Genomic DNA, 22,205 nt, shown 5'->3' with positions numbered 1-22,205 from the left:
GAGAGCAGATTAGATATTAGCATCTCCAGAAGACACGAGGTGAACTGGGGACAGCGAGAGGAGGCCGGGAGGTCCGGGAGGGCTTGTGGTGGCAGCGGCCGTGAGCTGAGTGTTCGCTGACAACTCCCGCTGGGCTGGCGGGGGGGAGGGAGGTAGCCTCCACATCCAGGCCCTGCTGGTGTCAACCTGGGTCTGGCCTGAGAGGTCTGTGGCTTCCTTTGATGGGGAGCCCATCCAGAGGCCTCCCGGGGTCTGGGCATGTGTGTTAGATGCTGGGGGCAATGGGCAGGCTTGGCCTTGGCAGTGGGGCAAAGCCCTGGGCCTCAGTGTAGGCCCTGCTTTCACAATTTATAATGGGAAATCAGATGCTTTTATTTATTTATTTGAAACTTTATTTTATTGAAGTATAGTTGATTTACGATGTTGTGTTGATTTCTGGTATACAGCAAGGTGACTCAGTTACATACGTACATATATTCTTTTGCATATTCTTTTACATTATAATTATTATTTTGGCCGCGCTGAGCAGCATGTGGGATCTTAGTTCCCCACCAAGGATTCAACCCGCACCCCCTGCAGTGGAAGCGCGGAGTCTTAACCACTGGACCGCCAGGGAAGGTCCCTCCTTTTACAACTGTTTATCACAGGATATTGAATATAGTTCCCTGTGCTATACAGTAGGACCTCATTGTTTATGTTCTATATAAATAGTTTGCATCTGCTAATCCCAAACTCCCAATCCATCCCTCACCCACCTGGAATTCAGATGCTTTTAAACTTTTGTCCATTAGACTCTCAAACTACCTGTCTTTATTCTTTTTTTTTTTTGCGGTACGCGGGCCTCTCACTGTTGTGGCCTCTCCCGTTGCGGAGCACAGGCTCCGGACGCGCAGGCTCAGTGGCCATGGCTCACGGGGCCCAGGCGCTCCGCGGCATGTGGGATCCTCCCGGACCGGGGCACGAACCCGCGTCCCTTGCATCGGCAGGCGGACTCCCAACCACTGCGCCACCAGGGAAGCCCTGTCTTTATTCTTAATAGTGTACACTGACCCTCCCCTTTCCCTGAGACCCAGAACTTGTGCATCTGTACTTGGAGTTCCCAGGTGGGGGCACAGCTCCTCCGTCTTAGAGCTAAAACGGTGCAATTATTTGAATACTGTGTTGTGTCTTCCCTTTATTTTACTTCTGTAAAAAAGATGAAAGCAAACTTTCATTAGCCTGTTGATACTGCTGATATGGAATGAACATCCAAAGACTGAAGGCATTTGCAAAGCCTGTTGGACTGGAAGAGGCAGATTTTTAGCTCATGGGATTCGGCTGGACCGTTGCTCAGTTTTGAAGGAAGAGAACAACCTTTAAAGACGGATGAGGGCTTCCCTGGCGGCGCAGTGGTTGAGAGTCCGCCTGCCGATGCAGGGGACACGGGTTCGAGCCCTGGTCCGGGAAGATCCCCACATGCCGTGGAGCAACTAAGCCCGTGTGCCACAACTACTGAGCCTGCGCTCTAGAGCTCGTGAGCTACAACTCCTGAGCTCACGTGCCACAACTACTGAAGCCCGCGCACCTAGAGCCCGTGCTCCACAACAAGAGAAGCCACCACAGTGAGAAGCCCGCGCACCGCAACGAAGAGTAGCCCCCGCCCGCCGCAACTAGAGAAAGCCGGCGCGCAGCAACGAAGACCCAACACAGCCAAAAATAAATAAAATAAATTTATATTAAATATTTTTTTTAAAGACATGAAATGCAGGACACATGTCAAAATTGAGATGAAAAGGCAAAGTGCCTCTAGGGAGTGTGCAGTTTTACCTTCTGAGTCCGGAGTTCCCTCCACCCACAGCAGTGAGGCTCATACCACCTTCAGGGTCGTTGGAGGATTATGAGGGATTCGGGGTGCACACGCTGTTTCCTTCTCCTTCGGGGAGAGCTGTTGAAAGGCAGCAGACTTTTCTCGGCGTGAGGTGTGGTCCTCAGCCGTGGATGCTTCTTGATCTGAGCAGGGAGCTGTGTCTTGTCTGTCTGGGTCTGCCTCGGGGGTTTTAGGATGAGGTTAGGAGGCCGGGGGTTGGGGGCGTACAGAGGGATGGTGCCTCGCCCAGACTTTGTGGATTGGAAGAAAAAACGAAGAAATTGCTATCGAGTAGCTAGTTTGGCACTGGAAGGGCCATTTCCAGGCTGGGTTGGCTGCCTCACAGAGGTGGTCTTTGATCCTCTCAGCTTTCCATGGGGGGAGGGGAGCCCTCTGACGCCTGAACTTGGGAGATGGGGCCGAATTCCCAGCTCCTCTGAGCAGCCCTGGGAGGGTCCAGGAAGGGGCTCCTTTCTGTGCAGTCATACTGGCCGGGCCCCAGGAGCCTGCCCCCTTGATATAGCTTTTGTGTTTTTTATGTCCCTTTTAAAGCACTACGGAGGATCTGTTCCGGGCATCTCTCCTTGGCTTGTAGATGGCCGTCTTCTCCCCACGTCTCTTCACATCGTCTTCCCTCTGTGCGTGACTCTCTGTGTCCAAATATCCCCTTCTTATAAGGACACCAGTCATATGGGAATAGGGCCCACTCTCCTCCAGGGTGACCTCATCTTAGCTAATTACATCTGCAACCACCCTGTTTCCAAATAAGGTCATATTCTAAGGTACTGGGGGTTAGAACTCCAAAATATGAATTTGGGGGGAACACAGTTCAGCCCATAACCACTTTTATTAGATTTTCAGAGAAAGACGTGACCCAAGAGGGCCTCGGGGATCTCTGAGGTCCGCCTCTGCGGCCTCTTGGAGAAGCAGAGACGGAAGAACTGGTGACCCACAGGTCTGAGCTGCTGTGGAGCTGCTGAGGTGTCCAGCTAGATTTCCGGCTTGAAGAAAGCTGGCGCTGCTCTATGTCGTTCCTGCGTCCAGTGTGACTCCCTCCTGCCCAGTAGTAATGGCTGCTTTTTCATGGATCACCTGCTGCCTGCCAGGCACTGTCCCGTACGCGCCACAATCACGCCACTGGTCTTCACAGCAACTTCCGCTGGAAAGGTGGGATTATCCCCAGTTTACAGACTAAGCCCCGAGACCCAGTGAGGTTCAGGTGACTCGACGGGCACACAGCTAATAGGTGCCAGAGGCTGAATTTGAACCCGGTTCTCTCGACTCCAGAGCACGTGTTTTGCCAACGCACCCCTATACCTCTCTACTTGCGGTCTGATCTTGGCTGTGATTTATCTCAACAGACTGTGCCAGCTTGGGACCGTCTCTCAGAAGCCTGCCTCCCTCCCCACAAGGGGGAACAAAAGCTGGGGCGCACAGTTCATGCTCAGCAAAGATGTATGTTCATTCATTCATTCACTCGTTCATTCACAGGACCATTGCACGTCACCTGCGTGCCCCGCCGAGTTCTAGCAGGGGAGCATTAAACACTCCAGAAAAATATCCGAGAGGGGTGAGTGTTAGATGAATATTGTGACAGCTGTGGACGACTCCTGAAACTTGTAAGGAGGCCGGTCCTGCAGGCTGCCCGTGTGAGTTGGCGGGTCGTTGGGCGGGGACAGCCCAGGGTCTCCACGGACTCCCTAATCCCCAACCCGGTGACCTGCAGAGAGGAGAGAGCTTGCTAGAGACCTGCAGGCCTTGCGATCCTCAGAGTGGGACACTGGTCGCCTCCCTCAGCTCAGTGGTCGAAGGGCTTGGCCAACCCGCGTGGCCACTCACCGCCTGCCACAGCTGGGGTCCTTACCGCCTTCCTCGCCGCACAGCTGGAGGCCACCTGGCTGCAGGAAGATGTGTTGCTGCCACCTTGTGGGCAAGAAGATCCCGACTGGCGTCGGAGGGCCCTGTGGCTCTTGGGACCTCTCTGGCCGCGGGAGGAAGCCGCAGCCTTTGGCTTTCAGCAGAAAGCCAGCCCCTCCTGGGCTCTGAGAAGGACCTCCACAGGCTCTGTGTGGCTGCTGCGTGGCCTCGGCTGGGCGCGCCTCGACACATATCAATGGGCCACCCAGCAAATACTTGAGGGAGGCTAGGTACAAGGTTCTGTGGGATTCCTGGGCCAGAGGCCACCCTTCCTTTTCCCCCCACCAGTGCCCCGCTTCTGTGCAGTGCCTCACAGCTCATGCCTTTATTTTTTTTTAATTTATTTATTTTGGGCTGCGTTGGGTCTTCGTTGCTGCGCGTGGGCTTTCTCTGGTTGCGGCGAGCAGGGGCGACTCTTTGTTGTGGTGCGCGGGCTTCTCGTTGTGGTGGCTTCTCGTTGCGGAGCAGGGGCTCTAGGCGTGCGGGCGTCAGTAGTTGTGGCTCGCCGGCTCAGTAGTTGTGGCCCACGGGCTCAGTAATTGTGGCCCACGGGCTCTAGAGCACAGGCTCAGTTGTTGTGGTGCATGGGCTTAGCTGCTCTGCAGCATGTGGGATCTTCCCAGCCCAGGGCTTGAACCCATGTCCCCTGCATTGGCAGGTGGATTCTGAACCACTGTGCCACCAGGGAAGTCCAAGCTCATGCCTTTTTTATGCAGGGGTCTTTCTCTTTCTCCCTAGACACCCTGCGTTCAGCAGTGCACCCCTGCCACCCCAGGCCACAGCTGCACACGCAGGCACCCTCCTCTCAGGTCCAAGCAGCCAGTCCAGCTCAGCCAGCTCTAGGGTCAGCCCTTCTCCTCCTGATTTGCCTGCGCTCAGAACAGAAGGGGTTGCTCAGCGCTCAGCCTCCAGGGAAGCGTGTCCATCCTCACGCAGGATGCACGCTGCAGGCATTGCGAGAGAGTGCGTCTTTAATTCCCCCAGAAGCTTCTGTGGGGTCTCACCCCTATACAACAGCTTCAGCCTGGTGTTTCTGATGACCTTAAGAGTCAGAGAACTGACACGAGGGCTAGTTTTATAGGATTTCTGTACGGTTTATGTGGCCCCAGCCTGATGCTTTTTAGGATTGCCCTAGTTTCCTTTGGTCTGTGTTGAGTAGTAAGCTGTTTGTCACATGTCTCTGGAGTAGAATCTTGCAGATGGAACACAGACACCTTGTCACTGACCCGGGCGTGTGTGTGTGTGTGTGTGTGACACCAACAAGGAGAGAGGTATGTGCCTGTACCGATCTCCTTTCTGGGGTCTTTGACTGGCTGGTGTCCTGGGACATTTACGTGCGGGTAGGTGCCCTTCTCTGTCTAGTTTCCCTGAGTCACGAAAGGTTCCTGGGAAGCAGGAATAGGAAGGAGGCAGCCCCATGAGGAAGAGGAAGCTCTCCCAGGTTTGGGATTGACACAGTCTGAGCATTTCACCTGGACCAGGTACAGGGGAGTCAGGAGCTGGTGTGTCCTCTGAGAATGTAGCATGTTCGTTCACCTCCTGGACTGGGCACTGCTGCATGTCCTGGAGCCCGTGTGTGTGTGTGTGTGTGTGTGTGTGTGTCTGTGTCTGTGTGTGTCTCTGTGTGTGTGTGTGTGTGTGTGTGTAAGTAACTGGGGGCCTTTTACTCTCCTATCCCAGCCTGCTCCTCGCCCCCTGAGGCTAGCCAGTTGGGTTCTGAAGCAGCCCATCCCCTGTCCCCCCCTCAATCCCCACTTGTCTCTGGTAGCTGCCGTCCTGTGCTTGCATTTTCATTGGCTTGCGGGGAGGGTTTGGAATGAGCAGCCTTCTTCCCTGGGGGGGGGGTAATCCCCCACGTGTGAGAGAGGACACAGAGACAGAGACAGATACAGAGATAGGGAAGTTCAGTGTAAGAGACTTAAACTTGGGAACGTGAGTCAGGATTCCTGGGTTGCATTCCTGTCTCCACGCCTGCAGGAGCCTGGGAAAGGCTCTTCTGCAGGACCGACTATTATGTGGGGGTGTGCATCCCGGAGAGGAAGAAGCCGTCCCTATTGTTGTTCATGACCAGTCTCAGGAAAATACGAAATCAGCCCCGGGGCCTCTCCAGGCCTGGGAGATCCAGCCCAGGACTTGGGAGTTTCCAGCTCTGGGTTCCCCAGGAGCACCTAGGATGGAGAGGCCCTGCCTTTCTCAGGCATTCCCCCACCCCAGTCCCCTCAGGAATGTGCCACTTTTATCTCGTACTTTGCTTCTGACCAGGACGGTGGAATTCTAAGGCTGAGAGGGACAGGAACTTTGGGTTGGACTGGGGGTGGAGGAAACCTGGGAGTATTATTACGTCTTGAAAGGAAATGCAAGCCCCCCTCATCCTTGCCACTGCCTAAACTGGCTTCTCCTGATCTGCTTCGGGTCCTTGTGGATTCTGGTAAACTGGCTCATCTCCAGCGCCTTGGAGAGGACTGATGTTTCAACTACAGCGGAGAGCACAGCACGGCAACTACCTGCCGCCTGCCCCCGTCCTGAAGTGATCCCTGCATTTAATGAGTGTCTGCTGCAGCCCACACACGTGAAATTCACAGGGCATCGGTGCTTGGAGTAAGCCTCAGGCTCCAACCAGTACTGCAGTCTGAAGCTTCACCTCTGCACAGCCTCTGGACAGGAGGTGAGAACCAGCCAGCGGGCGGAGGCTGGAGACTTCAGGGGCTCAGAAGTGAGTCACTCGTCCAGAAATGTCGTGGTCCAGGTCCAGAGGTTATCTTTCGATTTTCGGCTGCCCTTGGGCAGGACAACACTTAACCTAGTACAGATGATTTTATCATCTCCAGGGAAGAAGACAGCCTCGGTCATTAACAGAGCAGCTGACGAAAACATCCAGCAACTCGGATTTGCGAGTTTCCCAACCTAAGACAGGATTGCCTCCTAGAGGCTCCCCACTTTCCAGATAAGGAGACTGAGGCCCGAAGTCGGCATAACTCCTGACTCATAATTTAGGCTTTTACTGACTCCCACCCTGGTGGGTCACCTTCCGGTTCTAACCTGGAGAAAGAGCAAACGGCCTGCTTCTCTCCAAAACCGAACTCAGTGTGTGGTGTGCCGAGGACTGTTACTTATTTGGCCTGCTCTTAATGACAGCTCCTCACCTGCCTGCCCCAACCGAGGAGGAGCCCAGGGCTGGAATTTCCTGTTTTCTCAGGGCTCGGGGGCTGCCCCAGCAGGCTGGCTCCCCTGCAGCCGCCGTTCCTGGGTGTTCCAGGCCAGGCTTGCCACGTCTCTCTCGGTGCTGGGCTGGCTCCCGGCCTCTCCAGGTCTGGGCTTGCCGGCTGCGAGGTGGAGGCGTTGAGGGACTCGGTCGGCCGACACCAGGTGCCCGGAGGCCGGAGGTCGGTGCGCCTCGGCCGCGGCCCCGGCCCGGGCCCAGCCCCGCGCCCCTCACCATGGGCCTGGCCCTCGCCCGCGGGCCCTGAGCATGGAGCGGGGCTGGCCGCCAGGGGACAGCCGCAGCCCGGAGCGGCCCGCCGCCTGCCGCCGCGCCCTCAGCGTCTGCGACTCGCTGGACCTGCACGGCGCCCCGGCCGGCCGCGCCGCCACCGCCCTGTGCACCGTGAGCGAGCAGCTGGCGCGGCCGCGGAGCGTGTGCTCCGGCGGCCAGGGGCCACCGGCCGCTGGCGTCCGCGGCCTGCTGCTCGGCCTCCTGCGCCCGCGTCTCGGCCGCCGCGGCCCCCCCGACGGCCTCCCGACGGCTCCCCGGCCCGCGTCCTCGGGGGCGCCCGGCTCGGCCGCGTCCAGCCCGGCGCCCAGCCCCGCGCCCAGCCCCGCGTCGGCCCGCCGCAGCCGCCCCCGGCGGGCCCAGGCGCCGCGGCCCACCAGCATGACGTTCCTGGAGGTGAACCGCCTGGAGCTGGCGGCCGAGGCCGGGGGCGCTGGCGCGGGGCTGGGCCGCGCGGGCAGCGCGGGTTTCCTGCGGGGCGCCTCGCTGTGGAGCAGCCAGCGCTGGCAGGTGCTGCGCGGCGGCGGCGGCGGCGGCGGGCGCAGCTCCCCGAGCCCCCGGCGCGGCCTGTCGGCGCTGAGGAAGAGCTTCAGCTTCCGCCTGCGCCGCGGCCAGGAGATCCGGCGCGCCGAGTCGGGGCTGCTGCCCCGGGCGCGCACCCGCAGCGACGGCGACGCCAGCTCTCTGGGTGCCTTCTCCAGCCGCCGCGACCTGCTGCTGGGCGCCGAGGCCCGGGGTGCCGCGCCAGAGCCGGGCCGGCCCCACACCGCCGCTGGCCTCTGGAGGCTGCTCACCAGCCGCTTCCGCCGGAGGGAGCCCGCGCCCGCGCCCGCGCCCTCCGAGCCGCTGTGGAGCCGCCGGGCGGCCGCGGCCCCTGGGCTCCTGGGCGCGCCAAGCGGTAAGGGGGAAGAGCCCCGGCCTGCGTGGCCTCCCTGGCTGGAGTCCGGGGTTGAGGGCGGGTGTGACACAAACCGGAAACCTACCTGGGAGAGGCGGGCGTGCCGTGTGGGCCTGGGGGCTAGCCTGGGCGGGCCGAGTGGGATCAGCCCGGGCAGGCAAGGCTCTGGGGTCGCCGGTGGGTCTGGAAAAGGTGTCTGTGGCAGAGGCGGCCTTCCAGGTGGGTCCAGGCAGGGCCTCCCGCCCGTGGCCCTAGCGTGGTGGAATGAGAGTGGGTCCGAAGGCCCCTTCTCACTTTGGGTGCCTGAGGAGTTGGGGCCCGGGAGGGATGGAGACTCACTGGGAGCCAGCGGGCTCTGGGTGGGACCCTAAAACAGCAGCATTTCTAGCTCCCAGGCGAGGCTCAAGCCCTCACCTCTGGCTGCCTATGCAGATGCGTTTGGGGAATGCTTGTGGACCCGACCGTCATAAGCACTGTTAGAGCCAGCCTGGCGAGGGGAGCAAGCCCAGCCAGCAGAGGCTGGCCCAGGCCCAAGCTGCCCGGAGCTGACCACAGGATGTCCATTACAACCTAGAGGATAAAGGAGGGGTTGGGCTCTGGGTGGCTGGAGCCCGGCAGGAGCTGAGGATGGACTGGAGAGGAGGGGCCCCGGAGGCGGGTCTCTGGGACAGAGAGGGTGGTGACCTCCTGCCCAGGAGGAGCCTGGAGACGCGTGCTGCTCCCCATTGGACCCTCTGTCACAGAACAGGGCCAGGTAAGGGCTGCTCCCTCTTCAGCCTCCAGGAATGCGGTAGGTGGCCGCACCCTGCAAGGGTGAGCTGTTCCTACTCGCAACAGAGGCTGCAGCCCTGCAGCGCTGCAGCGCAGCTCGGGTCTGGCTGAGACCCACTGGAGGCCTCTCTGCCAGGTGGCGGGCACCAGGCGGGGGGTGGCTCGAGGTAGTAAACTACTCACCTTGCTGGAGCCGTAAGAGGAGGGGTCAGGTCCAGGCCAGCGGAAGTGAGGGCTGGCGTCGCTCCGTCCCACCCGTGCAGCACGTTCCTGCTGCTTCCCGGGAAACCAGGGCGTGAGTGCTGTTTTCTGGCCTCGGCCTGCGAAGGGGCAGCGTCAGAGGCAGCAGGTGGTGGATAGCAAAGGCGTGTGTCCCGTCCCGGTCCTGACCAGCGGCCTTCTCTCTCGCAGACTCCTTTGTGAACAGCCAGGAGTGGACCCTGAGCCGTTCGGTGCCGGAGCTTAAAGTGGTGAGTGAGGCCCATGGGAGGCCCAGGCAGCCCGGGGGCCGGGGGTGCGGGCTGCAGTGGTGGGCCGGCGTCGCTTCCCCTGCTTCCAGTCCCCTCCGTCTCTAGGCTTGGTCTCTCCCGTCGCCCCTCACTTCCCTGTTTCTCTTTGCTCGCCCACCCTCAGCACCGGCCCCTCTCCTTCCTAATGTATTAGCCTTTCCAGCCCCATGTCCTCCGTCCTGCCCTCTGACCGCTGCTCTCCCGCCTCCCTGTCCCGCAGGGCATTGTGGGGAACCTGTCTAGTGGGAAGTCGGCCCTGGTGCACCGCTATCTGACGGGGACCTATGTCCAGGAGGAGTCCCCAGAAGGTGAGCGTGGCGGGCCGGCCTTAATGGCCGCCATCCCTCCTCCCCGTTGTCTGTGCGGGGGGCTCCAGCGCCTCGTCTTTCTCAGTGCCCCCGTCTTCTCTGTCGGAAGCTGTGGATTTCTTCTGTTTGGCCCCCGTGGGCTTGCTCTTCGGGTCTGGGGCCTGACCGTGAACTCTGTCCTAGGGGGTCGGTTTAAGAAGGAGATTGTGGTGGATGGCCAGAGTTACCTGCTGCTGATCCGAGATGAAGGAGGCCCCCCCGAGCTCCAGGTGATGCTCCTGCCCCGGCCCCGGCCTGTGGTGCCCCTCTCTCGAGGTGCCCAGTTGGGACTGGGCGAGGCTGCACGTGGGGAGAGGGGTACGCGGTTCGCCCGTGCCCAGGTGAGGGTGGTAACTGTGCTTGGTCCCCCCTAGTTTGCTGCCTGGGTGGACGCGGTGGTGTTTGTGTTCAGCCTGGAGGATGAGATCAGCTTCCAGACGGTGTACAACTACTTCCTGCGGCTCTGCAGCTTCCGCAACGCCAGCGAGGTGCCCATGGTGCTGGTGGGCACGCAGGGTGAGCGGGCCAGCAGGGGTGACGTGGGGGCTCTGGGCCCCCAGGTGGCAGGTACGAGAAAGCCTGGCTCCCCCCCCGCCCCCGGCGCTGGACCAGCCCTTTCGTGTCGTCCTAGAGCGGGCGCCTCCTCTTCACCCCGTACACGCTGGGTCTTCCCCAGCTAAGATCCTGCCATCCGTGTGGTGGTCGTGTCCACATTTTGAGATGAATAAACAGAGTGGCTGGCTCGTTGCCACTCAGCGAGTCGGTGGCAGAGCTGGAACGAGGCCCAGACACCCGTATTCTCGTGCTCCTTGTCGTCCGCTGCCCGGGCTCTTTGCCCACCCACCCTCTGACCAAACGGCACACTGGCCAGCAGCCTCGGCTTCTCAGCAGGCTGAGTCAGTCCCCGCTCTCCCGTCTCCAACAGACGCCATCAGTGCCGCGAACCCGCGGGTCATCGACGACAGCAGGGCCCGCAAGCTGTCCACAGACTTGAAGCGCTGCACCTACTACGAGACGTGCGCCACCTACGGGCTCAACGTGGAGCGCGTCTTCCAGGACGGTAACTCAGCGCCGGGGACGCTCCCCCAGAGGGGGGTCAGGCGGGCGGGGGGCGGCCCTAAGCTGGGCTCCGCCCTCCTCCCCAGATGGGTAATTGACTGTGGTGTCCCCCGCAGTGGCCCAGAAGGTAGTGGCCTTGCGGAAGAAGCAGCAGCTGGCCATCGGGCCCTGCAAGTCACTGCCCAACTCTCCCAGCCACTCGGCCGTGTCCGCCGCCTCCATCCCGTCCGTGCATATCAACCAGGTGCGGCCAGCCTCCCCACCACCCGCCACCGCCCACCCCGCCCGCCGCGGCCCTGCCTCGCCATCCTGTCTGTCTGCCTGCCTGTGCCCCCCGCACCGCCCCCGTCTGGTCTGCCGCCTTGCGGATGGTTTGCAAGCGCTGGCTCGAGTTCCTAGCCTGCACGCCCGGCCTGGCCTCCTCCGCACCCCGTGCTGACCGCCTTCCCGCTAGTCCCCATCCCTGCTCGACACTTCTCGCCCCGCAGCTGCAGCAGCTGAGGCCGCCTAAGCATTTGCTCTGGTCAGCCACGTTAGCGCTACCTCAGTGCCCGCTTCCCGCGCAGCCCTACTCTGGAGGCTCTAAGCGGAGCTCGCCCCTGCTGGCCCTCACTGGCTGGCCTTTCTCTCGGTGTTTGCGTTTAGAAGGGCAGCACCTACCCGCAAGGGCTGGTGGCATTTGTGACGTGTGAGGTAGTGGGGGTGTTCTGAGCCGGGTCCTGTCAGGGTTCCTCCCGTATTACCACTTGGACACCCGCCCACTTCCTGGGCCTACTGCCTGGTTATTTTTTGGCCCTTGGCAGGCAGGTCAGTACTTCCGTCACTGCATCTCCCCGCTCGGTCCCTGCTCGGCGGAAAGCCCTGGGCCGTCACAGGTGTGCTCGCCGAGCGGTCAAGCCGACAGCCACTCCTTTACTTCTGCCAAGGGCCGTTGTCTTTCTGAGGGCCCCTGGCCCCCCAGTGTCCTGATGACAGCCTGGTGACTTTTCCAGAGAGCCCTCCCTTTAGCGCTTTAGAAGGCGTCAGGGCTTCCCCTGTAAGCACTCCCCTGTGGAAGAAAGGAGGCACGGAAGGTCTTTCTTCACTGTCTCTGAGCGGCTCTGCCTCAGCTGCAGAAGCAGCTGTGCACTGGGGCCCTGCCCACCGAGGGGCAGCAGCTCAGGTGTCTTGCTCCCTTTGTACAGGTTAGGATTCGAGGAGGCTGCCAGGGCAGGACACGTCCTCTATTTAGTGATCATCCGATGGGCCGTTAGGGGGTGGCCTGGTCAAACTGTGTTTCCCGAGTCCTGGAGTAGACACTGCCGAGCACCTGCTGTCTCTCTGCTGAGACCCTCTGCCGCCTCTCTCCCTTACCTGCTGCTTCTTCCTCTGGAGCAGTCTTAGTTTAGCTGTTCTGCTCTCTGCCCCGGCCCTCCTGTATCCTGTGCCCCGTCACCCAGACTGCCTAGAAGCAAACCTCATCCTCCCCCTGCACTCTGAGGCCCGCCCTGGCCTCCCGCAGCCTCGCTATTTGTCACTGACTCGGGAAGCTCATCCAGGGTGACCTGCCACCTCGCGTCACACCCACCCGTGAGCCAAGACTCCACAGTTTGTTCTCTTCTGGCCTCTGTCACTGACTCCAACCTGCTGGCCTTTGCCTCCGACTCAACTCCCGGGCTGACCCCGAATGGCCCCCCTGCTGGGGCCCTAGTGGGGCAGCCCAGTGCGGTGACCGCCGGGTCCCACTGGCCTCCAGGCCGTGCTGCCTTTGCCCTTGGTACCACCCGCAGGAGCTAGTGGCCCCTCTGCTGCCCCACAAGCCCCCGGCCCGGTCTCCGCACCGCAGGGTTCCCAGCTCCTGCCTGCCGCCCGGCCCGCGCCCCTCCCGGAGCCGCCTCAGCAGCCCTCTCTGTCCTTAGGCCACGAATGGCGGCAGCAGCGCTTTCAGCGACTACTCGTCCTCAGTCCCCTCCACCCCCAGCATCAGCCAGCGGGAGCTGCGCATCGAGACCATCGCTGCCTCCTCCACCCCCACACCCATCCGCAAGCAGTCCAAGCGGCGCTCCAACATCTTCACGGTACGTTCCCGCCCCTCCCGCCTGCCCGGCCGCCTTCGCCGAATGGGCAGGGCCGAGCCCCCAGCCCCCGGCCGGAAGGGAGCAGGCAGGACGATGCCACCTGCCGACCTCCGTCCCCACCGTCTGCGCGCCGCTTCCGTCGGCTCCTTACCGGTGCCCCCCGTCCGCACTCAGACTCTTCCAGACTGTTCTCCGAGCCCACGGGGCCACCCTGCGCACATCCACACAGACCCTCCTCCCGGCTGCACACACACACCCTCCCTCTCCCGATCCCGTAGGGCTTCCTGGCCAGCTTGAGGGATCTCTGGACGCGTCTGCTCTAACTCTGAGGCACCCGTGATTCCGCAGTTGTGGACTGAGGCCCCGAGATTGTTTGCCTGAGGCTACAGGAAGCGTTGGCTGGCAGAGCTAGAACGAACAGGGCCCGGGCCTCCAGTCCACCTGCACACGCTCTTTTCAGTCTCCCCCGCTTGCCACCCGCTGCTGCCATCGGCCTAACGAAGGCCTAGCCGTCTTTGCCCAGGCCTCCATCTCCGGATCCCCTGCCTCGGCCCCCCACGAGCTCTTCCTCCCCCCACTCCCCGCAGACCCCAGCCCCAGGGTCCCGTGTGCCTTCCGCCGTAGGGGCCCAGCCCGCCAGCTCTTAGGTGTCCCGAGCCCGCCTCTGACACGCAGTGGCCATCCCCAAACTCACCGTCCAGCTGGGGCTTGGCTGGACCATTCCGGGAGTCTTGGGTCAGACACAGGTGGGTGAGCTGCCCTTGTGGACCCTCAGATCGCCCTGTCCTTCTGCGTCACTCCACGTGCCTCTTTCTGAGCGTCAGGGCGCGGCTGTCAGTCCGGCCCACCAGGTCAGGCCCCGGCCCGGCTCTCAGGAACCCCGTGCAGACAGAGCCAGTGCTCCCCGGGCCTCGCCCATTCATCCTCGCCTCCGCCTGCCCGGCACACTTCTGCCCGGCCTGCCTGCCTCTGTCCGCCCCGTGCCTGCCGCGCGCCCTCCCCGGCCGTGCTGACCGACCCCCACCCCCGCTGCCAGTTGCTGCCGTGCGTTTCAGCCCCCCCGCGCCCCCCGCCCCAGCCCTGCCTGGACTCGCGGCTCCTCCTCTCCCGTGCACGCCCGCTGAGACGCACAGCACCTCGGGCTGCCTGCTTGTGCCCGCGCCTCCTGCTGCTGCCGCCGTAGAGCCCACGGGCGACCCGTGTTTGCAGTGACCGCTGTCCGTGCCCTCGGTACCTGTCCCCTCCACCCCATTCTTCACCTCTCGCCTTCCTCCGCCGCTGGTCCTGCAACACCCCAGGGCACGCGCTCTTCCCCCTGCTGCCCGCCGGGCCCAGGGCCCCTCGCCAGCGCCGTCGCGCTCCCCGCATCCTGCTGCCTGCTCCGCTGAGCTGCTTCCGCCCGCCCGCCTTGCCGCGCGCGCGTCCCGGGCCCAGCCGGCCCCCGGGCCCTGTCATTCTCTCCATCTTCACCGTGGCGACCTTACTTTTTCTTTCCGTTGTTTCCATGGTGACCTCACTTGCGCCATTGTCCCCAAGGCAGACTCAAGACATGTCCGTCTCTAGAGGTGCATCTCGGGAGCTCCCCTTCTCCTCGTCGCTGCCGGGGCCACCCCCTTGCCCTCCTCGTCCTCCCCAGCGGGGCCACGCCTGTTGTGTGGCTGGCGCCCCTGTGACGCTCCCGCTGGACGTGGCCGCTGACGCCCCCCGCCTCCCCTGTGACTTCACATACTCGTTTTGTTGCCACTCTTGCCCTGCTTCCCGTCCCGGGGGGGGTGCCCCTCTGGGCTCCCAGGGATCCTCTGGTGGTTGGGGCCTCTCTGCTCGCCAGCCTGGCTGGGACAGCCTGCACCCCGCTCCCCACGACTGGCTCTTCTGTCTGGGGACCCGGTGGCGGCGGGCCCATCCACCTTCCTCCCCCCTGGGCCGAAGGGGCAGGGGCTGGGGCGCCCAGGAGAGGCCCGGGGCAGGCGCTGACGGTGGAGCTGCGGGCGGTGGCCCTTGGCCCGGCTCTTCCTGCTCCTTTGGCTGTGCTGCCCCCGCGCTGCAGCTGCGGTCCTTTGCCTCTTCCTTGTGCCCTTGGCTCCTGGCAGCCTGGGTGAGCGGGAGGATGTAGGGCCCGGAGTGGAGAACACTCCCCGCTGAGAGGACTGCCCGGCCGCCACTGCTGCCGCACCCCCCCCCCCGCCCCTGCTCCTCCGTCCCCCGTGCCTCCGCCTCCTCCTCCTCCTCCTCCTCCTCCGCCTCCTCCTCCTCCTCCTCCTCCTCTTCATCCCGCTGCCGCCTCTCCCCAGGCGCCTGGGTCTCTGCCCTCACCAGTGCTGACCGACTGTGCGGGGCTTGAGTATAACTTGCCAAAATCTTTATTCTTTCGATATTTGCAGATATGTGCCACTGTTTCCAACTTTTCATCAACAAAAAGGCCTTTCCAACTCCTTCCAAATTAGAAGACCAGGTGGTGACACACAGCACCTCTGGACATTCTCCCCTGTGCGGGGCCGGAGGCGGGCCGGGCCCTGGGACTGCTCTCAGATGAGAAGCGGCCGCCGTGCTCCCCACTCCAGAGACCCACGGGAACCTTTGTAACTAACCCCCACCCCCAGGGAAGGCTAGGAACGCCGGAGCCCGCGGCTGGGGGCTGCCAGGGACCAGCCCTGCTGGACGCGCTGCGCCAGGCTCGCTGCATGGAGAAGAAGGGAGCTCGGCCCACGCCCGGCGCCGGCCAGCGACGAGGCCCGGAGGCCGGGGCGTCCGAGCGCCCGGCCGGCCGGCGGTCCAGCTGCTCCTGGGGGAGCTCCCCCGCCCCCCCCCTCCTCTGCTCCTTCCTGCATGGACTTCTGCCGTTCCTGCTCCGCTCCGGACGCCGCAGCCACGCCGCGCTTGCCTTCCCCTCTCTTGGCCTCCCATTTCCTAGGATCCGCATTCGGGCGGGCTCTGCCCCAGGAGCCCGGCAGGGGCGCAGGGCCTCTTCTGGCCTCTCTCCTCTCTCTCTCCATCCACTGTGCCCCTCGGGCCACGCCGCCGTGCGTGCTCGGCGTAACGTGCCGTGTGGTGTCTGTGCCGCAGACGGGCCGCTACCCGCTCACTTCTGGACTTTGCTCTCCCCGGTGGTCACGCCCTGTGCTCCTGGCCATGTCCCTCGGCCCCACCGTCCACCTCTCCTCGCCCCTTCCCGTCTCTTACGCCCCAGCCCCCTGGGCTGCGCGCTCCTCACGCCCTCGGTATCTCGTGTCCTTGCTCTTTTGTAAGGGGTGGGCCCGGCCCAGTGACCTGTGCTGCTCTGTATGGTGCCGTGTGTAAGAATAAACCCGTTGGAATACTCGTGGTCTCAGTTCCTTCCCGGTCCCGCCGCCCCGGCCCTGCCCCACTGCTAGGGCCCGCCCAGGAGGAGGGAGGACGGGAGGGCTGGCTGGGGACTCCAGGTGGGCTGCTGACCCCGCAGACCCTGGGCCCCTTTAACATGCCTCCTCTGTTCTCTTCCAGTCTCGAAAGGGTGCCGACTTGGACCGGGAGAAAAAAGCCGCCGAGTGCAAGGCGGACAGCATCGGGAGTGGTCGGGCCATCCCCATTAAACAGGTCAGCACTCCCTTCCCCGGGGGCTGGAGAGGAGCGGAGATGAAGCCCAGGAAATGTTAGATGATGGTTCTTTTCGGGGGCCTCTGGAAGATGGTGAGAGAGGCCAGCGCCCTGGCCCTGACAGGCCCCAATCCTTAACAAGGGGAGTTCTCCTGCAGAGAACTCACAGCACGGCCGGGAAGGGTGGCCGGAACCCTTACGCTGTCAGTTCCCCCTCACCACCACAGGGGGGCAGCAGAGAGCCGCCTGCCATCCTCAGCTGCTCTTCGCTGGTGGTGGTTCTGGAGGTGGGCGGCCCTGGAGGAGGGTTTGGTCTCTCTGGCCTCCCTCCCCTCCTCCCAGAAAGAGAAGAGAATTCTCAAAATAGTACCCTGAGGAGTACGCCTCGAAGGGCTTACCGAGGGCTCTTCCTACCCTGGGTTCACCGGCCCAGTCTTAGCGTGTGAGCCTCTGTTCGTTTGTAAAGATGAAACGTAGTGGAGGGGCCACGTCCTGGTAGGGCCTCTCCCTCACCTCCTTCCTGAGTCACTGCCTGGCAGGGCTGGGCCACCCGGTGTTGGATCCTCCCAGACCTCCTGTCGTGGGTCTCTCTGCCTGAAAAGGACGCTGAGTGAAGGAGGGGTCTTTGTGCGGAGTTGATGGTGTGGCGGGCAGGCAGGGCTCTAGAACTGCTGAGCTGGCCCGGTGGTCAGTCCGCTGTACCCACAGGATGCTGCGCTTGGCCCAGATCTGCTTGGGAGCCGGTGGTTAGAGATGCTGTGTCTACAGGGGCTGTGATGTCAGTTTTTGACCACAGAGGAGACTGCTGTGGCTGGGGCACCCGAGGTCAGCCTGGCCAAGGCCCTGTGGTCAGGTTTGGCTCTCCAGACCGGGGCTCCTGGAGCCTGTAGGTAGCGTGACCAGGATTCTGGTGTTAGGGATGGCGGTTTCTGACCCCACGGTGAAGGTCCACTGGGCTTCGGGAAGGGTTTTGGGGCCCAGAGAACAGAGTAAGGAGTGCTGTGTCGCCCCACGCCCTCTGTCTGTGCTTCAGCCCTCCCCTGAAGTGTCACCACAGTGACGTCCAGCAGGCACTGCTCTAGTTGGGTCAGCCTGCGCAGGGGCGCGTGGAGGACCTGGGAGAACGGCAGCGGGCAGTCTCCTCCCCGTGCCTGTGTGTGTTTGGGCACAGAACTGGTCCGTAAACCCCTTGATGGTGTGATTGAGCGTCTCTGGGGCCGTGCTGACCGAGGCCTCCTCACAGGGCCCTCGCCAGGCCAGGCAGGGGACTCTTACTCCCTGCTTTGGGGCGTGTGCTCTGAGTACACACACATGCGCGCGTAAACATGTAACGCTTATCCCCACCCCCTACCCCCCCGCCCGTCCTCTGAGATGAGTTAGCCCCAGACGCCCCCTTTCCTGTCTGGGGTCCGTCGGTCTGATTTATCTGCTCTCTGAGTCCCCCACGTGGATGGGAAGGCGGGGCTCTGAGGGGGGGGGCGTGAAGCCCGGCCATAGGGGTCAGCTAGGGCACTGGAGTGTCACAGGCCTCCAAACCTCAGGGACACTCCAGAGGAGGCGGCATGCAGCCAGGAAGCTGCCTGCTGGAGGCAGGTGCCTAGCCGCGCCGACCTCACGGGGGCTGGGGGCGTGCCTGCCGTTGGGACCCCGCGTCCTTCCACCACTCTCCCCTCTCCCGGCCGGTGGCCATTCCTTGCGCGCCCCCTCCCCCTCCCGCCCCCCCAGGGCCGGGCTAACCCCTTTCCCGCTCTCCTGTCCCGCTCTTCTCCCCATTCCGTTCCTCCCCTCCCCGCCCCCCCCCCCCCCGCTCCTGCTGGGAGTGGAGATTGCATTTCAGTTGCCATTTGCATTCCCAATCAATCCGGACTCCGCAATTAAGCCGGCTGGCGGAGCTGGGGGGGGAGGCGGCGGCGGGAACGGGTCCTCTGGGGGCTGTCGCCTCCGCACCGCTCCCATTCCGCCCCAGATTGCTTCCTGCTCCGCCAGTGCGCAGCCGGCCGGCCAGGGAGGGGAGCAGGAGCCCCTGGAGCTCGCTCTCCCTCCTCGGAACGGGCTGTGAGCGGGCCGGAGGCGCCGGCAGGGCAGGGCAGAGCCGGCCGGGCCGCTGAGAGGCGGGCTGAGCCTGTGGGCGCGGGTCAAGCCCCAGCGGCCGAGATCGCTCCTCCCCGCCCCCTCCCGGCGCTCCTCCCCCGCCCCCTCCCGGCGCTCCTCCCCCGCCCCCCTCCTCCTCCCACGCCCCCTGCTAACGAGCGTGAGGGCGGCGTCGGAGCATCATCACCGCTGTCCGAGGCGCCTGGGCCTCCTCCCGAGAGGGGCCCAGGTGAAGGAGGAGGAAGAGTCCTGGGTAGCAAAGGGCTTCCCGCCTACACCGGCCTCTTCGTCATCCTCACCCTGACTCCTGATTTCCTGATGGGGGGTGGGGAGGAGAGGGGAGCGGGCCCTGTAGGTGAGTCCGCGCTCCCGAGGAGGCAGAGGCCCAGACAGTGACACGACTTGCTTGATGTTGAGAGCTGGTGGGTGGCCGAACGGAGCACGGAGTCAGGTTTCCCTTTCCCTTTCCCTTGACCAGGAGCCGGGCTGGGCCAGGAGGGGACCTGGTGAAGAGGAAGGGACAGAGGAGGAGGGCGGGCTCAGGTGTGAAAGATTTGAGAACAGAGGCCCTTGTGGAACCTTCCATGGAGGCTTGGGGAGCAGGTGGGAAAGGAGGGGGACGGGGCGCGGGCGAGCCAGCCTGGCGGCCACTGCCAGGGAGGCGCAGGATGGGCCTGGGCCGCCTGCCCCGGAGTCTGGCCGGCAGTCCTCAGGGCCGTGGTCCGCCGGCAGGGGAGAGGCAGGGGCTGGACTGTTTCCACGCTCCCGGCCTCTGAGGGGACGGCTGCCACGCCCAGAGGCGGGTCGCCCAGGCCCCCTCGTGGACCAGGGGCCACGAAGCAGGGGTCCCGGTGGCCTTCTGGGATGTTCCAGCCAACCTGTTGTCTCGTGAAAGTCCTGTTCACACCCTTGGTCTTCAGAAGCTCTTTGTGAGGAAGAGGGGACCGGGTGGTAGCAGCAGTGTCCTCAGGTGGCCTCACTTCCCCCAGCTGCATCTGGCTTTGGGGGCAGGAGGAGGAGGATAGAGGATGCAAGTCGGGAGCAAGGATGTGAAACACCTGTGAAGAGTGGGGCCCTTTGTCATTGCCACCTCATCCCCTGTTGTGGGGAGAGAAAGGGCGGGAACCCAGCCCACCTGTTCCTTAACCTCATCCCCCTGGGGCTGCGCCTTCCACTAGGAAGCCTTAGCAGGGGAGGGGGCCGTGGAATCCGGGGTTTACCCCCATCCTCTCTCGCAGTGAAGCCCTCGACCCCCACTTCCGGCTTGTCTGAGGGCAGGGCCCTCCGTCTCCTGCGGGAGAGGCCGGCACGGGGGGCTCTGGCGGCTCCTTAGCGACCCGCTGGGGACTCGGTGTGCTGCCCGCTCTCGCCCGGCCGGGGCAGGCCCGCTGGGAGGGGGCTGCCCCCCAGGAGTTCAGTCTAGGAATGTCCAGGGAGCACTGCCTCTTCTCAGCCCTCCTGAGTTTGGGGAGGGGGCCCCACAGGGGTGAGGCCGGTCCTGGGGCACCTGCCGCCTGTGCACGTCCGTGTCCCACCCCGACCCGAGCTCCATCCTCGGCCGTTCTCCCGTGCTGCCTGCTGTTTCCAGGCGGGAGCCAGTGGGTGAGGGGCCATCGGGGGTTGTCATCTGGGGAGGGCGGCAGAGGCCGTCTGGGGTGCGGCTGGACGTCTCGTCTGCCTCGGTGAGGTCTACCCCCCCACTCGCAGCACCTCCGACAGCCACACGGCGGCTGGCTCTTCTCCCCTCCCCGCCCGCACCCCCCCCCCCCCCCCCCCCCGTCCACCGGCTCTTCCCCGAGCGTCACGTCGAGCGTCGAAGTGCTGAGGGTGTCCAGGAACAGCATGCCCAGATCCCTGCCCCTGGGGGGCTCTTGTCCACCCTGGTGCCCGTCTAGCCTCCACGCCCAGGGTCTTAGCAGCTCACACGGGAGATTTGGTTGCCGGGCTGTATGGCTGGGTCTTCCCGCTACCTGCCTTGGGGGAGACTGGGCCGTTCTGGGGACGGCTAGGGGCTTTTCTGCTCTATTTGGGGCTGCCACGGTGGGGAGGAGGCCCGGGCCCTCCTGAGGTCTCTGTGCTGTCGCTCCACGCCATCCCTGGAGACGGTAGGTAGGTGGAAGCATCACTGCTGGGAGGCCATCTAAACCCCCGCCTCCCATTGCTGACACAGTTCCACAACGTGGGGGAGAGGACACCCCCCTGTCATGGGACGGTGTCCATGGTAACTGGAGAGGTGGGCTCCAGGCTGCTTCCTGAGGACGGTCAGGGGCAGCCGAGTTCCATAGATGGGTTCACCTGCCTGGCTCTCCCTGGTTCAGTTTTAGTCCCGTGTGGCCTCTCCATGCAGAGGAGCACAGTGACCCGGGAGGACAGGGGGCAGAGGATGCTGTGACCTGTGGATACTGAGCTCTTTCTCCATAGCTGTGACGTGTGGGCCTGGCTTCTGTCTCTGATCCAGCCTCTGTCCTCAGGGCATCCTGCTCAAGCGCAGTGGCAAGTCCCTGAACAAGGAATGGAAGAAGAAGTACGTGACCCTGTGTGACAATGGGCTGCTTACCTACCACCCCAGCCTGCACGTGAGTCCGGGGGGCTGCGCCTGGGGAAGGCTGGGCGCGGAGGATGAGAAGTGGACGTGGAAGGCCTGACTCCAGGGCCGGAGGGAAGCGACCTTAGCTCAAAAAGACCTTTCCTCGAGAAAGGGTCTCGCTTTGGTGGCTTGGGAGTTGCACAGACCCTGAGACCCAGGCCCAGGCTGAACACTGCACGAAAGCTCTTGAGTCTTGGCTGAGCCCTTTGTGTTTTTCGGTTTTTGGTTTGTTTTTTTTTTTTTAAAGGGATGACCTTGTCACTCCCTTTCGCTTTTTTATTTTTAATATTTATTATTTTTTTTGGCTGCATTGGATCTTTGTTGTTGCGCGTGGGCTTTCTCTAGTTGTGGCGAGCGGGGGCTACTCTTTGGTTGCGGTGCGCGTGCGGGCTTCTCACTGTGGTGGCTTCTCTGGTTGCAGAGCACGGGCTCTAGGCACGCGGGCTTCAGTAGTTGTGGCTCGCGGGCTCTAGAGCGCAGGCTCAGTAGTTGTGGTGCACAGGCTTAGTTGCTCCGCGGCATGTGGGGTCTTCCCGGACCGGGGCTCGAACCCGTGTCCCCTGCATTGGCAGGCGGATTCTTAACCACTGCGCCACCAGGGAAGTCCCGGCCGAGCTCTTTGGAGTAAACTCACCCCCGGGGACGGTCACCTCTGGGCTTGGCTGGTGTGCGAGTCAGGTCCTACATCCTACACTCTAGTTGTTTTAAGAGCTGGACTGGGCCCGTTTACTTGGAATTGCTCAAGCTGGGGTGGGGGGGTCGGTGTTGCCAACTGTTGTGTCTCGGGGAGCTGCAGCATTGGCGTTACGCCTGGGCTCCTGGGATGATGTGGAGCGAAAGGGCAGTTAAGCCAGGGCTGCTGGGGTGGTGGGCCTGGACAGGCCCCCTTGGGAAGAGGGGTGTCGGGGGCACTGTTGGTAGGGCAGAGGGGTCTGGAAGGGTGTGGCCGATGCCCGGGGAGGGGCTGGGGCGCAGTGACGGCGTGGCCCCCGTGGCCGCTCCCCCACCCTTCCTCCCTCCCTCCCTCCCTCCCTCCCTCCCCTCGCTGCGTGGCTCCAGC

The 22,205-nt window shown here is 63.2% G+C and overlaps 1 protein-coding gene across 10 annotated transcripts in view; it reads left to right on the top strand.

Moving 5' to 3' along the window:
• The window catches only part of AGAP3 (ArfGAP with GTPase domain, ankyrin repeat and PH domain 3), a 60,004-nt gene that overhangs the window by 23,575 nt on the left and 14,224 nt on the right, over positions 1 to 22,205 (top strand). For 4 of the 10 annotated variants that reach the window (XM_067041830.1, XM_059074106.2, XM_067041829.1 and 1 more), the window contains 9 exons: positions 9,334 to 9,392; positions 9,652 to 9,739; positions 9,923 to 10,008; positions 10,153 to 10,294; positions 10,704 to 10,838; positions 10,954 to 11,081; positions 12,736 to 12,894; positions 16,375 to 16,467; positions 21,030 to 21,134. In XM_067041830.1, coding sequence (XP_066897931.1) covers positions 9,334 to 9,392; positions 9,652 to 9,739; positions 9,923 to 10,008; positions 10,153 to 10,294; positions 10,704 to 10,838; positions 10,954 to 11,081; positions 12,736 to 12,894; positions 16,375 to 16,467; positions 21,030 to 21,134 — 995 coding nt within the window. Of the gene's footprint in view, positions 1 to 7,232; positions 8,152 to 9,333; positions 9,393 to 9,651; positions 9,740 to 9,922; positions 10,009 to 10,152; positions 10,295 to 10,703; positions 10,839 to 10,953; positions 11,082 to 12,735; positions 12,895 to 15,275; positions 16,213 to 16,374; positions 16,468 to 21,029; positions 21,135 to 22,205 lie in introns of those variants that run through there. The other 6 variants (XM_067041832.1, XM_067041833.1, XM_059074105.2 and 3 more) reach the window with 5 other exon arrangements.

The sequence above is a fragment of the Kogia breviceps genome, chromosome 9 (assembly GCF_026419965.1).
Source record: "Kogia breviceps isolate mKogBre1 chromosome 9, mKogBre1 haplotype 1, whole genome shotgun sequence".
NCBI classification, from domain to species: domain Eukaryota; kingdom Metazoa; phylum Chordata; class Mammalia; order Artiodactyla; family Physeteridae; genus Kogia; species Kogia breviceps.
The sequence above is the reverse complement of the archived record's forward strand: the minus strand, read 5'-3'. Positions and strand labels throughout refer to the sequence as shown.